The 18,292-nt window shown below is 37.8% G+C and overlaps 1 protein-coding gene across 2 annotated transcripts in view; it reads left to right on the forward strand.

The window, feature by feature from the left end:
* l(3)87Df (cytochrome c oxidase assembly factor COX20 lethal (3) 87Df) overlaps window positions 1–18,292 on the forward strand; it is a 72,105-nt gene that overhangs the window by 33,288 nt on the left and 20,525 nt on the right. The window contains exons 3-4 of one of the 2 annotated variants that reach the window (XM_090370756.1): window positions 460–523; window positions 6,038–6,195. In XM_090370756.1, the coding sequence (XP_090226882.1) occupies window positions 460–523; window positions 6,038–6,164 (191 nt within the window). In that variant the 3' untranslated portion in view covers window positions 6,165–6,195. Of the gene's footprint in view, window positions 1–459; window positions 524–6,037; window positions 6,464–18,292 lie in introns of those variants that run through there. The other variant, XM_090370755.1, reaches the window with a different exon arrangement.

An 18,292-nucleotide genomic window follows, 5' to 3' on the forward strand; every position in this document is an offset into this window, starting at 1 on the left:
GCCTAAAGTCATTGGATCTATGAAGAACCTGCGGCCAAAGTCAAGAATGGACACCTGGTACCTCCATCACGAAAATGCTCCAGCTCACCGCGCCAAAGCCTGCACCGAATATTTGACCACGACAGGACTGAAACTTCTCGAGCACCCTCCCTACAGACCAGACCTTGCTCCCTGCGACTTTGCACTGTTCCCGCATGTGAAAATGAAGCTAAAAGGGAGGCGGTTTTCCTGTGATGAAGACCTTCTACGGGCTTGGGACAACGAGTGTGCTTTACTCCCTAGTGAAACTTGGCAGAACTGGTTTAAAGATTGGTTTCGGAGGATGGAGAGGTGTATTGAATGTAGAGGAAATTACTTTGAAAAAATTAAATAAACAAAGCTGTATTGCAAAACTTTCCTAATACCCTTTGTACAAACTGTTCAAATGTAAATAATAGAGAATTTAATTAATTTGTACAGGTCGAATTAAACGCTCATTAGATGTGGCTGTTTACTCTTTTGTTGGAATAACATTTGGATATTGGTGAGTACATAATTTTAGGGGTTTAAGAATTAGCAATGTGAACAGTAAGAGATTAATAATGAAGCTTGAACTAGAACTACTTAATTCACAAAAACAAATACTGTCATTGTACTATGCATAAACAAAAAAACAACAGATGTCAATTGGAAACACGAAAGAAATATTAATTATGTTGAAAATACTTTAAATGTGGAAATAAGTCTCTTATATAAGACGTGGAGTTAAGTTATATTCAATTGTCAGATTATTGTAGTGTGCGATTGATTACAACTTTTCTTATGTAGTTTAAAGATTTCACTGCATAATTATCATCCAAATCTGCTATAACCATTGGGTGTATAGGTCACTATATTACATCATTCCATTTCTTCCATGCTATCCTATTTCCTGTTAGAGATTTGGTCACACCTAGAGTAAACACCCTTTGGAAATAAGTGGAAAATTAAGCACCTCATCCTGCATAGAGTAAAATCTGTTTTTAATTTCTTAAAGGATCACTGATAATTCCCAGTCATTTCATGCCACTTCCTATACTACTTTTTTAGTGATTATATTGTTAGTGATTGTCCTTACTGCTCACAACACTGTCTACTCCATACACTTGAGTCTGTGAAGACAGATTTTACTCTGTGCAGGCTGAAGTGCTCAATTTTTCACTTCTCTCAATTTTATAGGTGCACCATACCACTAAAAGAACACCTTTAGAACACCTTAATTTGCAAAACCGAAGCTTTTCTTGGTAAGAGCACTCCTTTTTGTTCTCACTAACCTCATTGCCCTTCTCTGCACCCATTCCAATAGATCCACATCCTTCCTAAAGTGAGGCATCCAGACCCCTGTGAAATATGAGTCAAGTAGTCATGATGTTTTCATTTTAAATTCAGTGGAAAAATTACTGAAGATTCAAGAAACCATACATACTTGACAAACTGATTCTTTGAAATCTTTTATTTTGTATAAATTTTGTGCACACACACATGTCAATTAAAAAATAGAGGTTAGCATTTTACAAGTTTTCCACTGAAATATAAACAAAAAAGTCTAGATACATTTTGTATTTAAAGCACTGTTTTAAATACAAAAAGCATCTAGACTTTTTGTATTTAAAATGTATATGGTGCCTCCGTAGCCAGGTGGGAAAGAGCAGCAGTGCGTAGCACACGCTTCTTGATTAGACCGGGGTTCGAGCCCGTCACCACCAAATACGGAGGATGCGGAAAGGTCAGGGAATGACCACCGCATATCCCGGAGCAATATGGCCTTAGTTGCTAATGCTCCTAAAAAAAAAAAAACCAAATAACATAACATAATAACATAAAATGTATATGATATTAGCATTAGTAGAGGCATACGATGCAAGAAAGCAAGCAAGCTTATGCAGCATCAATAAAAAAAATAAAAAAATACCCTTCTATTTCACCCCTCCTCGTTCCAAATGCCTGTCCAGCTCAGCCTTAAATTTATTTAGGCTATTAGCTTCCACAACAAAAGATGGAAGCCTCTGTTCTGCCAATCAACTACCCACTGGCTAAAAGCAAATTTCCACACATCTATTCTACAACTATCTTTCCTCAATTTGAAACTGTGCCCCTTCAGGTTTTTAGTCTGAGCAAGAGAAAGAATCCCATCAGCATTCAGCTTGCTCAACTCATTCAAGGCCTTATACACCTCAATCAGATCACCTGCAGGTGCTTACTCTCCAGGCACTGCAATTTGCAGAACTTAAGCCTTTCTTGGTAAGAGCACCCCTTTTTTCCCCTTCTTTGTACTCATTCTAGCAACCCCATCCTTCCTAAAATGAGGCCTCCGGACCTGTACACAGTACTCTAGGTGTGGCCTGACCATTGCCTTGTATAATGGGATAATCACCACCCTGTCCCTGCTAGCAAAATTCCTATATATCATTGACAAGACTCCATGACCTGCCCTGTCTGCCCGTCTGCACTGCTCAGCAAACTTCATATTTGACTGCATAATTACCCACAGGTCTTTTTCACTTTCTACTTCCCTGAATATAGTACCACACAGTTGGTATGTTTCTCTTCAGTTATTGCTACCCATATGCAGTACTTTGCATTTGTCAATGTTAAACTTCAGTTGCCACTTCTCAGCCCATTTTCCCAAATTATCTAGATCCGGTTGGAGTAGCATACTGTCTTTACTGTCGTTAACAACCCTGCCAACCTTTGTATCATCTGAAAATTGGACATTAAATTTGATATACCTTCATCAATATCATTGATAAATATACAAAATAAATATGTAAATAATGATATTACAACAATGGGCCCAACACCGAACCCTGGGGAACTCCCCAGGGTTTGGTGATATGATATGGTCTGTGAAATTTCATGTTATTTCTGATGAGGCATATGGTGGCTCATAAACATTACTTTTCTTTACCATTATCAGAAATATTGAATCCCTTATCTACACATTTGCCCACATCTGGGAGAAAAGAAACATTGTGTTGTGAGACAAGTTCTTAAAAACGTGATTGCACAATTTTGAAAGTTTCAAGAAATAGCACACTAAATTCATATAAATAATTAAGATTTAAAATGTCTAAAGAGTTTATTGTCTTTTACCATGCAGTTTTATATATTAGCTCATGCAAACCCAAAATTAAATAATTTTTGAACATCGTTACTAGTAAACTTGTGAGCATACAGCATGAATACACATAAAATGTGGGCAATAACTACCATATTGTGATATTGCTGTTTTCTCTTCACACTTTGTGATTTTTTTATACTTGGAATTCTGTACACTAATTGTGCTACTTTTTGCCCCAAATTGAGTGGTTGTTGCCTACCACTCTCTCATGAACTTTGAAATGTGCCTGAAAAGGTTGAGACCACTGGTTGATATGAACTGATATCGATCATGATAGCATATATTCAGATATTTCTGTAGTCTTCAGTAGACTGTAACTGATTAGGAAACGTTGTTTGACTTCTGTTGAGCACTGAATCAACTTTGATATATTAGGCTGTCAGAAATGAAATAAATAAGGTTGGCAGTTTGGTCACATTAATTAGGCCTATCTGATGTTTTAGTGGCTTTGGAAAGAAGCAAACATGTTAACAGCAGAAATTTAGTTAAAATTTGGAGGTGAAAACTGCTGTTTTCACTTCCAAATAATTACAGAGATTATCAGAATTACAAATAAAAAATTCAGTAAAATTTAATTTCACTTGAATAAGCTGAAAGGCACTGCAGGTGTATGCCTATGTAAGAGTTAAATCTGATTCACTTCTCTGTTTTCTGAGATTACAATTAAAAGAAATATCTTGAAGTTTCCCAGGATTTTATTTATTTATTTATTTTATTTATTTATTTATTTTTTTGTGAAAGTTGAATAATATCAATGATATTGTTCTTACCTGACTTTTGTGAGAGTAGTGAAAAGATGATGCCAATATATTTATTAACAAAGTCTAATATGAGCTTATCTGGAGATCCAATAAACATAGTCATCAAAGTAATAAAACTAAATTAATTAAAACTAAATTATAACATTCCAGTTCCAAACTGGAATGTTATAACTTAGTTTAATTACTTTTACAGCAATCAAAAGGCCCATTTTCTTTCTCATTATTTATCAACCACTTCACAGAAATGTCAACAAAAAAATAGTTTAGATAGTTTAGTTGTCAGAGCTGCACTACAAGCTCTCCTTGCTCATTTTCTCTGAGAAAGTAATCATTTGTTTAGAGAAGTCTGGGTTCAGGTTGTGTTGGAGATATTAGCATTAGTAGAGGCATATGATGCAAGCTTATAAAACATCAGCCAAAAAAAAAAAAAACACTTCCCATTTCACCCATCCATTCGTTCCAAAGGTTTGTCCACTTCTTCCTTGAATGTATTTAATCTATCAATTTCCACATCAACAGATGGAAGTTTGTTCCAGCAATAAACTACCCGTGGCTAAAGGCAAATTTCTGCACATCTATTCGACAACTGTCTTTCCTCAATTTCGGTTTATGCCCCCTCAGATTTGTAATCTGAGCAAGAGGAAGGATCCCATCAGCATTGAGCCTGCTCAATCCATTCAAGGCCTTATACACCTCTATCAGATCACCTTGCAGGTGCCTAGTCTCCAGACGCTGTAATTTGCAGAACTTCAGCCTTTCTTCGTAAGAGGCCCCCTTTGTTCTCCTTACCAGTCTTATTGCCCTTTTCTGTACTCATTCTAGCAACTCTACATCCATCCTAAAATGAGGCTTCTTAGATTATTTTTAAAATATGAAAAATTCAGTGTCTTATTAATCAAAAAATATATGTAAAAAATAAAGCCCCATAAACTTGGTAGAGAGCAGACCAGGAAAATATTTTCAGATCAGATTGAGTGACTAGAATAAACATATTAGAAATTTATTAAAATTAATTAATTAAAAGAAAAACTGACAGCATATGAGCAATTAACCAAAAGTTAGAAAGAAAGAAAGAATAAGATAATAAAGAGAAAATAATTAAATAATGAAAAATTAATTATAAATAGTAAGAAATTGTAGGCAAAGGACTGACAAACAATTGAAACCTACTAGTACAGCTGCTTGCCCTCAGATGGTCATTCCATCTCCAGGAAAAACTCCATCGTGTACTAGTCTCCATGTTCAAAGACTCATATGATGGTGATGTCATCTTCCCTCCAGATCACTGCATGTCCATCAGCCTTGTCCAAGAAGGAAGAAAGCTATCCAGTAGGCATCTAACTCTTAATCCAGAGGATCCCAAACTTTCTTGGTTCAAGGCGCCCTTAGTGTCCAAGTAATTTTTTCACGGCACTCCTATGCCAAAAGAAATACCTAACACAGTGGTTTTTGACCTTTTAATATATACCTATATAATAATTTTATTCTTTATATAGAGGTACTAAATAAAGATCAATTATAGATCACCACAAAATTAAAAATATACTGTACAGTGGATACCATACACCTTTTTTAGAATGAAATCAATATAAAAATTTTAAAATAATAATAATAACTTTATAAGTAACTTAAACCCAAATTACACGGCACCCCATGAATGTTGTTACAGCACCCTAGTGTGCTGGGGCACCCCAGTTGAAAACCACTGTCTTAAATCCATTTTTGGCCTGGGCTTTCTCCTCACTTTTGTTTGTTTGTTTATTTTAGTCAGTCTTTTGCCTGCAGTTAATTTATGAGGACAGATAACATCTAACCATGTTTTTATTGTTCTTTAATATGGATATAATTCTTCTGTACCTGTTATTAGAGTCAGTTTTAACCAGACACATGCTTTCTTACTGTTAATGACTAATTTTGAATAAGATCTCATTGCCAATACTCACTATGTTGATTATTGATAAATTTGACCATTCATTTAAATTTAAAATGCTATGACACACATACACTCCCTTCACAGCATGATGGTTGAGAAAAACTGCTTTTATTATTTCTGTTGTTTGAGTAAGAGAAAAACCTGTACCATGGACAGAGTTACCTTTGGAAGATTTTAATTGTTTCTTGCTTTTGTTTTATAAAGGTGTTATTGTAGATATGAATATTCTCAGACCAAGTTCCTTTATCAGAAACTGAAAGGAAAATTACATGAGGCAACTCTATTAGAAGGAACAGAGATGGGAATGGACAGACCCAAAGATGAAGCATAAAATATATCCATGCATATTACTATTTCTAAAGGTTTGTTGCAAAATCTCATTTTTACAAGAAATATAGCTTATGATTAAATCTAATCAAAATGATATATTATTTTCTTGTAAATAGATGTACTGTATTTACATCTGTAATCCTCTGGCCAATGTGGAATTCATGTCTCACATGGAGAATTTAGTTTAGTGTTGAGGCCTGAAGCCAAATTCTAATAAAGGTTATTTGTCACTGCTAATAATTTTTTTTTTGTATGTAAAAATTAAGAAAATAAGTAGTAAATTGTGTTTCTTAAATTGAATCTTGGCAGTATACATTTTCTTTCTTTCTTGTTTTCAAGTTAAAAACAGAACTTGCTTTTCGTAAATATTTTATCCATCTTGGCCTCCGTAGCCGAGTGGGCAGGAGCGGGAGTGCAGTAGCACACGCTCTTTGAGTAGACCGGGGTTCAAGCCCCTGACTGCTGAATACGGTCGATCTGCCAACCCGCACTGGACCAGCGTGGCAGATTATGGTCCATTTTCCCTCAACATGAATTGTTGAGGAGGCTTCCATCCTGCAGTGGGTTGATAATGGCTGCACTTTTTTTTATATATATAAGCCTCTCAAAAAGATTAAAATGGCCAGCCATCAAGGAAATTAGCCCTTTCGTGAGTGGGTTTCTGAACTGTATGCACACAAATCAGCTTGAATTTTTTTTAAAGGAATTTGAAATGCATAAAAACTAAAAGAATATGCACATAAATGTTTTTAATTTTTTTTTTTCTATATTGACAGCCAAACCATAAGAAGACCATAATCATTTTAAAAAATAAAATCAAAAGTTTGTTTAAAAAATCATAAAAAAATAAAAACTTGTCATTATTTATTTTTAGTTTTCATTAATATCCTCTGTTTATATTTGTATTATTCAATATTGTTTCATTAATTTCTGGATATGAATTCCAGAGGATTTCTTCAGTTTTGAATTTTGTAAGACTACTTCATCTGACATCTTGTTGAAAGAGTATGCTCTTCTACATTAATTTTCGAAACTATCTTAAATATAAAAAAAGCTGCTATTAGTTGTAATTGAACAAGGTTTTGTTATCTTGTTTTTTCACTGCACAATAATCTTCAATGAATATGGAGATATGTGAAATTATCTGATCCTGAAAAAATGTCTTCATCATCCAGAGTTTGATCCTCAATCCACCTAAATGCCTTTCCATGTTGTTCATAACTTACTAAATTTACCTGCTTAAGTAAATTAGTAGCTGCTGTGAGCATATATATTTAATTTTGTAAGTATTTTCAATAATCGCCATTATTATTGTTTGAAGTAGGTTAAATGTGCAGCCACCATCCATTGCATGTTCACTTGCACTGAGCCATTTTAACCCTTATAATTTAACAGCTAAAGAGATTTCTTGGCCTGTGCATAATAGCTATATTTGCTAACTTTTATCCAGACATATTTATATGATGTGGAATAATTCGGATGGCTTTTGAAACCCATGTACAGTACGGTACTACTGGTGCTTGGCACTAGTTATTATTAATAACTGATGCAGTACCACTACTTTGCTTAGTGGAGGCTTGAAATAGTGAAACCCACGTGTTTAGTCTCCAGAGCAAAGTTTCATACCCTTCCCCCATCCCCATCAACTCATGCACAATACTACTAGTGCTAATACTAGCCAGCACCACCACCACTACTAATAATAATAATATAACACTAATAACATAATACTGTAATATAATACTAATGCTTTTAGCATTAGCATTATTAACATTAGCATTAGTAGAGGCATATGACGCAAGAAAGCAAGCTTATGCAGCATCAGCCAAAGGGGGGGAGGAAACACACTCCCATTTCACCCCTCCGTTCATTCGAAATACCTGTCCAGCTGAGCCTTAAATTTATTTAGGCTAACTTCCACAACAAAGGATGGAAGTGTTCCACCAACCAACTACCTGCTAGCTAAAGGCAGATTTCCACACATCTATCCTACATCTGTCTTTCCTCAATTTGAATTTATGCCCTCTCAGGTGATTATTCTAAGCAAGAGGAAGAATTCCATCGGCATTGAGCATGCTCAAACCATTCAAGGCTTTATACACCTCTATTAGATCACCTCCCCTATGCCTAGTCACCAGACACTGTAATTTTCAAAACTTAAGCCTTTCTTTGTTCCATTCACTAATCTTGTTGCCCTTCTCTGTACTCGTTCGAGCAGCTCTACACCCTTCTTGAAATGAGGCCTTTAGACCTTACTAATACTAAGATTCATTAGTTAGTAGATGACTCTCACCAACCAGTGCAATACCACTATTTTGCACATTGGAGGCTTGAGGTGGTGAAACCCATGTTTGGCCTCCAGAGCAAAGTTTCCAGCATCCCCCTCCCCCACATCTCCTTTAACCCATTCACATTAATACTAATATAAAATAATAATACAATTCTATAATATAAAACTAATACTTACTAGTACAAATATCAACACTAGGTAGTAGATGACTCTCATTAACTGGTGCAGTATCACCACTTTGCTTATTGGAGGCTTGAAATGGTGAAACCCATGTTTAATCTCCAGAGCAAAGTTTCTAGCTTCCCCTCCCTACCACCCCATTCCTTCAACCCATGCATGATACTATAAGTACTAATACTAACCAGTACTAATACTGATATAATATAACTAATAATATAATAGTACAGTTATTTCTGCTATAACATGGTACATGTGTTCCTAAAAATCTCCACGTTATGGTATTTCTCGCATTAAAAGCAATGGGGCTTATGGGAAAAATAGGGATACGGGCAGAGCACTCAAAAAAAAAATGTTCAATCTGGTAAGTAAAACACTAAAAAAAGTTAGAAACCTAATAAAATTGCTAACACAGAATTAAGCATCTTAAATTTCTAATAAATAAATAAATATTACAGTAAATATAGCACTGTAATATATACATACTAATTGATATTTCTGTTCACTGACTTTTATTTGGATTGCAAAATTGAAAACAGTAAAAAAGATAAGCAATCAATAATGATGAACAACCCACACACAAATTACACAAGTGAGATACAGAGTAAAAAGCTTAAAAAATAGAAATGAAGGGAAAAGGATTCTGAAAATTTATTTGTTTTTATGTGAGCTCCTGAAAATGTGAGTTGGCCTACAGTATCACCTGTTATCTTGTGAATACAGTGAATGACAACAGCGTGCCTCCAATCAATACAACAACTGTAAATGAGAAATATGGCCCACACACAGTTGACATTTTTTAAGCTTTGTAAACTTGTATGTATTGCTACGCAGGTCACTATGCAGGTTACTAGGTGGTAGATGACTCTCATCAACCGGTGCAATACCACCACTTTGCTTATTGGAGGCTTGAAGTGGTTGAACCCATGTTTAGTCTCTAGAGCTAAGTTCCGGTCAACCCTTCCCTATCTCTTCCATCATGCAGTATGATTGAATACTTTTGAGGTTATGATGAACATCGTGGCGAGATCCAATATTCCTTACATTTCAAGGGTACAGCTCTAAAACAGTGTTCGCAAGCTGGCTGCTAATTAGTACACCGGACTGAACCTATTGGTAACTCACTAGGAGGCTTCAGATCAGCTAGCGTATAATCTTGCTTCCTCTACTCTGCCAGATAGAGACTGGAGGGAGTCTGAGTAGTGTATATGCGGGGAGCATTATCGAGGCCACGTTATGTCAAGGGTCTGGGTATATTCTTACCATGTGTACACCATATCCAAAAATTTCATTACTTCATACAGCATGTCCCACCCACTTTTTCTTACTATTGAATACACCATGAATTGTCAAACTAATAGAGCAAGCTTATCTGCAAAAAGATCTAAACTTCGCAAGCACTTCCTAATTCATTTCACAAATATACGTGGTCTCAATTCTAATCTCGATGTCCATTTCCACTTGCAGTCTGCCAAACCCCCATGTACTTTTTCTGACAGAATCTCAGTTATCGGCTGATTCAACTACTGATCATCTCAGATACCCAAATTATTCACTATATAATTCCTTTCGCCTCAAAGGTGGTACTTGTGCATATGTCCGTTCTGATATTCCCTGTCAGAGACCTGGCAATTTGGAATCTCCTCTCTTTGATCTTCTCTGGCTTAAAATCTCTCTACCTCATTGTGTCAAATTCATCTGTTGTCTCTACCGTTCTCCCAACTCCACTAATCACTTGGAGCTCTTTGACTTTCTCCACTCCAACTTTCCTAACAGTGAGGTGATTTTAATGTTCACAACTCCAGCTGGCTTCCATTTTCTAGTCACACTGACCCAGCTGGTCAAGATGCTGAGGCTTTTGCAATTACTAATGACCTTGCTCAGATTGTTCATTTACCTACAAGAATACCGGACAATCCTAATCATACACCTTGATCTTTTTCTCACAAACAACCCTTCTAAGTACATGGACGAAGTGAGAGGTCCTTTAGGCACTTCAGATCACAACTTGGTGATTGTCTCTTCTCCAATGGAGCCTTTATCTCATGGCTATTCCCAACATCATGTTGTTTGGCATTACAAGAATGCAAAATGGGATGACCTGCGAGATTTATTTTCTTCTTTTCCTTGGTCGGATTACTGTTTCAAAACTTCTGATGTCACCGTTTGCTCAGATCGTGTCAGTGAAATTATTCTTGCAGGAATGGAATCCTTTATCCCATACTACACTTTAAAATCTCGTCCTTTATCTAAACTTTGGTTTTCCAATAAATGTGCTAAGGCTGTTCAAGAGAAGAATGTTGCATATCGTAATTGGCTTGTTTCTAATTCTTCAGTTTCATTTCCTGTCTACACCAAAGCTCGCAACAATTGTAAAGCAGTTATTAATCAGTCTAAACTAGAGTTTGAACAGGCTAAGAGTAGAAAACTTGCTTCTTGCCCTAATGGTAGCCGAGAATTCTGGTCTCTTGCCAAAGCTATTGGCCGCAACTTTTGCCCATCTCTGCTCCCACCTCTGTCCAAACCAGATGGTTCTGTTGTCACTTCAGCCAAGGATAAAGCTGACCTGCTAGCATCCCATTTTTCTTCCAGCTCACGTATTAATGATCTTGGTAAAACACCTCTCACCATTCCCAACACGCTCCATTCAGTGCCTCCTGTGGTCTTCCGTCAAAAGGATATCAGAAGGATTTTGATGAATCTTGATGCTAAGAAAGCATAAGGTCCTGATGGTATTTCTTTGCTTGTTCTCAAAACCTGTGCTCCTGAACTTACTCCTATTCTTTGCCGCCTTTTTTCACTTTCTTATTCCAAAGGTGTTTTTCCTTCTGCTTGGAAATTTGCTCATATCCAGCCAGTTCCTAAAAAGGGTGACAAATCCCTCCCATCCAATTATCGTCCCATTGCAATTACTTCTACTCTTTCTAAAGTAATGGAGAAATCAATTAACCGCCAACTCTTAAACTACCTAGAAACCTTCCTTCTGATCAACGATCGCCAGTATGGATTCCGTCAGTGTCGATCCACTGGTGATATTCTGGCTTATGTTACCCATTTATGGACTAATTCAATGGAAAGGTTCGGTGAAACACAAGTAGTTGCTCTTGACATCTCAAAGGCGTTTGATCGTGTTTGGCATAAAGGTCTTCTAAACAAGCTTCCACCTTATGGTTTGCCAACTGTTTTTAGTAATTGGTTATCCAGTTTTCTCTCTGATCGCTCACTGAGGGTGATGGTAGATGGCTCTCTGTCTTCTAACTTCTCCACTAATGCCGGTGTCCCCCAAGGTTCAGTTCTTTCCCCCACTCTTTTCCTCTTGTATATCAATGACCTTCTTCCATTGACTGGAAATCCTATTCATAGTTTTGCCAATGATAGCACATTGCATTCAACTTTCCATTTTGAGAAATCTTGTCCTGCTCAATCCGCTTCAACTTCTCGAAAATCTGCTACCAATTCCTTAAATGCTGATCTTCAGGTAATTCTCCAGTGGGGCAAAGACAATTTAGTTGATTTCAACCCTTCTGAAACTCAATCTTGTCTTATATCTTGCAAAAAGCATTTTTCTGCTCCTATGCTTATCTTTGGTGGCACTCCGATTTCTAGGTAAGCTGATATATCTCTTTTGGGGGTTACCCTGACTTCTAATCTCTCTTAGCACAAGCACATTACAAATATTGCTTCCTCTGCATCTAAAAACTTGGTTTTCTCTTTCGCTCTCGGCGTTACTTTTCTTCCAAACAGCTGCTCACTCTGTATAAATCGCAAATCCGCCCTGCCATGGAATATTGTTCCCACATCTGGGGTGGTGCCCCCAAAACCTCTCTCAGGCTTCTTGATTCCATTCAGAAGAGGGCAGTTAGGTTAATTAATGATTCATCTCTAACAGAGTCTCTTCACTCGCTGTCTCATAGACGCACTGTTTCTGCTGCATGCCTCTTCTACAAATACTTCCATGGGCACTGTTCTTCTGAATTGGCTTCTATAATTCCTGCTCTCTCTTTCAAAACAGACCGAACACATGCCGCCACCAGCCAACATCCATTTACTGTCCAACTCCAAACACACAGAACCAAGTTTTCATCTTCCTCATTTATTCATTCAACTGCCGTTTTCTGGAACAACCTTCCTTCATACGTATTTCCTGAAAATTACAATCTACAGAAGTTCAAGTCCAATGTCAACAAATATCTTCTTTCGTCTTCTCAACCTCCAACCCAAGCACGGTACGAAGTACTATAGGTTCTAATACCTGTCTTGTTTGGGGTTCACATAAAAAAAAAAAAAAAAATCCCATTTTTCTTCCAACTCATGTAAAAAGGGTGACAAATCCCTCCCATCCAATTATAGTCCCATTGCAATTACTTCTACTCTTTCTAAAGTAATGGAGAAATCAATTAACTGCCAACTCAAACTACCTAGAAACCTTGTATCTGATCAACTATTGCCGGTATGGATTCCGTCAGTGTCGATCCACTGGTTATATTTCTGCTTATGTTACCCATTTTTGGACAAATTCAATGGAAAAGTTTGTTAAAACACAAGCAGTTGCTCTTGACATCTCAAAGGCTTTCGACCGTGTTTGGCATAAAGGTCTTCTAAACAAGCTTCCATCTTATGGTTTGCCAACTGTTTTTAGAAATTGGTTATCCAGTTTTCTCTCTGAACGCTCACTGAAGGTGATGGTAGATGGCTCTCTGTCTTCTAACTTCTCCGCTAATACCGGTGTCCCCCAAGGTTCAGTTCTTTCCCCCCACTCTTTTCCTCTTGTATATTAATGACCTTCTTCCATTGACTGGAAATCCTATCCATAGTTTTGATGATGATAGCACATTGCATTCCACTTTCCATTTTGAGAAACCTTGCCCTGCTCAATCAGTTTCAACCTCTTGATAATCTGCTACCAATTCCTTAAATGCCGATCTTCAGGTAATTCTCCAGTGGAGCAAAGACAACTTAGTTGATTTCAACCCTTCTAAAACTCAATCTTGTCTTATATCTTGCAAAAAGGATTTTTCTGCTCCTATGCTTATCTTTAGTTACACTCCAATTTCTAGGTAAGCTGATATATCTCTTTTGGGGGTTACCCTGACTTCTGATCTCTCTCTTGGCACAAGCACATTACAAATATTGCTTCCTCTGCATCTAAAAACTTGGTTTTCTCTTTCGCTCTCGGCGTTCCTTCTCTTCCAAACAGCTGCTCAATCCGTATAAATCGCAAATCTGCCCTGCCATGGAATATTGTTTCCACATCTAGCGTGGTGCCCCCAAAACCTCTCTCAGGCTTCTTGATTCCATTCAGAAGAGGGTAGTTAGGTTAATTAATGATTCATCTCTAACAGAGTCTCTCCACTTGCTGTCTCATAGATGTACTGTTTCTGCTGCATGTCTCTTCTACAGATACTTCCATGGACACTGTTCTTCTGAATTGGCTTCTATAATTCCTGCTCTCTCTTTCAAAACAGTCTGAACAGTGCTGCCAACATCCATTTGCTGTCCAGCTTCAAACTCACAGAACCAACTTTTCATCTTCCTCGTTTATTCATTCAATTGCTGTTTTCTGGACCAACCTTCCTTCATACGTATTTTCTGAAAATTACAGTCTACTAAGTACTATAGGTTCTAATACCTCTCGTGTTTGGGGTTTACATTAAAAAATAAATAAATAAAAAAAACTATGTTCAGCTTGGTGCCAGGTTTTCCATTCACCTAGTGTAATTCACAGACAAAATCATTCATGAGCCAACACAAAAATCACATTATACTTTCATTGTTCCCTAATATATCAGTCACGTTGGAGCAAATTCATGTTGCTAAAATGCATGTTACAGCAGAACTGGGTGTAATACACTGCTCAACAAAATTAACAGAACACGTAGAAAACATGGTGTAACTCATGCAGTTGTGATGAAGCGGGACAAAATTTGGTATGGTGGTGTACCATAAAATCATGATGAAATGAGGACACAGCAGGAAACTTTGGACAGATATAAGGGACATTTATAGGGGTTGTATAAGGATTGCCAAAAAAGGTCATATTATGGAAGTTGATACAATATGCTCAGAAATATGGTCACATGACATCAGTATGTCATAAGATCCCATCTAATGGTAAACAGGCCTGACAGGGGTAAACCACGCTCGACATAAATAAATTTTCTGTTTATACTCTGGGGTGGCCACACAGTCAGAGGAGGTCACAAGATAGAAAGAATACGAGAAGCATCACCATATTTAGCAGTCGTGGGCTTGAACCTGGTCATTCAAAGCATGTGTACTTATGCACCCTCACACCTGACTACCCATCTATGGCGGCCGTGTATAAGGGTGCGTATAAGATTCCGTGGCAACAAATCCCATTCTTCTACCAGCGCAGACCTTAGCTCATCAAGTGATTGAGGACTTGGTTTCAGTGTGCAATGTGACACCCAAGGGCATTCCACACATTCAATCAGATTTAAGTCTGATGATTGTGCTGGCCATGGCAATAATTGGATGTCATCAGTTTTTTCAAGATATTCCTCCGCCATTTAAGCCCTGTGTGTAGTGGCATGGTCACGAATGAAAAGAAAATATGGGCCAAACAACCTCCCTAAATAGTTGCACGTGGGATTGAAGGATCTGTTCTTGGTACCTCTGTGCAATTATGGTATCCCTTCCAGCTGCCCACATCAACGCCAGAGCTTGCACTTGATCATCACGCAACACAGCAGCAACCCCCAAGGCAGAATGCGCTGGTACCACAGGAACTAGTAGTAGTTGGTGACTCTATTGTTGGGGAAACAGGGAACATGGTATGTAAAAAGGATAAGTGGAATAGGACCAGGGTATGTCTGCCAGGGGCAGAGGTTGATGACGTTGTAGAGGGGATATTATCTTTTAAGGGCACAAAAGGTGATATTGTTGTACACGTTGGCACTAATGATATTAAGAGTAGGAGACCAGTGGAATTGCTTAACAAGTACAGGTCACTGTTGAAAAAAAGCCATGAGTTGAATTTGAAAGTGTCTACAATTCTGCCCAGACATGATAGGAGGGAGTATATGATGAGAGCCTTGTCAATCAATTCGGCCCTGGAAAGATTGTGCAAGGCTCAAGGGATAGAATTTTTTTCAGCCTGGTCTGTACTTGTTAACAGGAGAGACTGCTTCTACAGGGATGGGATACACTTAAATAGAAAGGGTGCAAGCATATTTGCTGATGCTATCGAGGCAGTGTTAGGTGGGACGGAACACTGCTAGCTTGGGGGGGGGATACAAGGACTAATAGATTAACAGTAGCCACTGGCAGAGGTGAAAGTGATTCTTGCACTGCTTCTATTGGAATGAGCAGCAGCCTGGAAAACAAGATACAGGGTATTTCATACTGGGAGTCATTGCAGTACAAGTAAACACATGGGTTGTGTTAGGGTAGCTAAGAATAGGAACAGGTGCATGTATGCTTGCGTATACACCAATGCTAGGAGTTTGGTAAATAAATTTGATGGATTTGAAGTATTGACTCAAAACATCAAAGGCAAATATTGTTGGCATATCAGAGACATGGTGTCACACAGATATAAGGAATGCAGAACTGGAATTTGGGGAGTACAGTGTGTACGGGAAGGATAGATAGGATAGGAAGGGAGGAGGAGTTATGCTATTAGTTAAGAAACACATGAAATCCAAGGAAGTGAAGCCAATCGACATAGCTGGACAGTGCAGTGTCGAGTCAGTTTGGTGTGACAAAAGCATTGGGAGATCAAAATTGAGAGTAGGAGTGTGTTATAAGCCTAATGACTCTGATGAGTATAATAAGAAAATGTAGAGGGGAAATAGAGTGGGCCAGTAAATCAGAGAGTCTTATAATGGGGGATTTTAATCTCTCAGATATTGACTGGAATTTGTGGTTTGATCATTCACACACTAGCAAAGGCTTTTGTGGATTTATTGGATGATTGTTTTCTACATCAGCCTGTTTGGGTGGCAACTAGAGGAAGTAATACTCTTGATCTGATTACCAGTAGTGATTCTTCATGCATTAAGAATCTGCAGATAAAGGAACCACTAGGTGGCAGTGATCACAGTGTGCTGGAATGGGATTTACTCAAAGAGGTAATTACCATCAGGGGTAAAGGGAAGGGTTTTTGCTTTCGTAAAAGCGACTATGGTGGTCTGAGACAGTATTTAAATTCTATACAGTGGGACCAACTGATGATGTTACCAACAGCAAATTCAAAATGGGAAGCATTCAAAGAATTAATCTTGGAACCTACTAGGCTTTACATACCAACTAAGAAATATTGTTCAGGGTTTAGTTCTAAATGGATGTCAGATGAATTAATGAGACATATGGCAGAGAAGAAAAATGCATGATATACATATAAATTAATGGGTGACATGGAAGCCTATGATAGATATAAGCAGGTCTGTAACCAAGTCACGAAGGAGATTAGGCACGTAAAGGTAGATTATGAGAAATCTTTGGCAAAGGATGCAAAGAAAAACAACAAAGAGTTCTTTACCTATTTAACTCTAGAAGGAAAGGGGTGAATCAGATTGGTCCACCGGATATTGATGTTTCAACTATTGATCCTGCTCAGATGGCTAACAAACTAAATGAGTATTTTGCATCGACATTCACACATGAGTTATTCAGGGAAGGGAATGCCAGAGGTGAATTAAACTCTGGCAGTGAGCCAGATGATTTTGTAATAACTGAAAAGAAAGTGGAGGAGAAATTGTTGAAGAGAAACATAAAAAAGGCACTTGGGGTGGGTGGGATCTATCCAGTTATATTAAAGGAGACAGCAAAGGAAGTAAGCAAACCCTTAGCCATAATTATGAGAGCTTCTTTGGACTCAGGAGAGGTACCCATAGAATGGAGATGTGCAAATGTGACCCCAATTCACAAAGGAGGATCAAAGGGCGACACAAGTAATTATAGACCTGTTAGGTTAACTTCTGTTCCAGGTAAATTAATGGAGGCACTGGTTAAAGAAGCACTGCAGGATCATCTAGACAAGACTTCAGTTATAGCTCGGACACAGCATGGTTTTGTTAAGGGAAAGTCTTGCCTGACCAGTTTGATTGGATACTATGATGTGGTAACAAAGGAACTGGATGCAGGGAATAACTTTGATATCATATATTTGGATCTTAGAAAGGCTTTTGGTACTGTTGCACATGGAAGACTGCTGAACATATTGGAGCAATGTGGCATTGGAGGCAAATTGCTTATGGTTGAGTGGGAGAAGACAGAGAGTGGTAATCAATGGACACTGTCATCGTGGACTAATGTTATTAGTGGAGTCCCTCAGGGTTCAGTGTTGGGTCCATTGTTGTGTTCTGTATTTATAAATGATATTGATGATGGTATATCAAGCTTAATGTCCAAGTTTTCAGACGATACGATGGTTGGCAGGGTTGTTAAGGACACTAATGATGGTACACTGCTGGAACAGGATCTAGAAAAGTTGAGCAGATGGGCTGATAGGTGGCAAATGAATTTTAATATTGACAAATATAATAGTATCTTGTCAATGATATACAGGAATTTTTCTATTAGGGATAAGGAGGTGATTATCCCCTTGTATAAGGCAATGGTCAGGCCACACCTTGAGTACTGTATAAGGTCTGGAGGCCTCATTTTAAGAAGGATGTAGAGCTGTTGGAATGAGTATA

This window comes from Mastigoproctus giganteus, chromosome 3 (genome assembly GCF_048544385.1).
Source record: "Mastigoproctus giganteus isolate SK-2022 chromosome 3, ASM4854438v1, whole genome shotgun sequence".
NCBI classification, from domain to species: Eukaryota; Metazoa; Arthropoda; class Arachnida; order Uropygi; family Thelyphonidae; genus Mastigoproctus; species Mastigoproctus giganteus.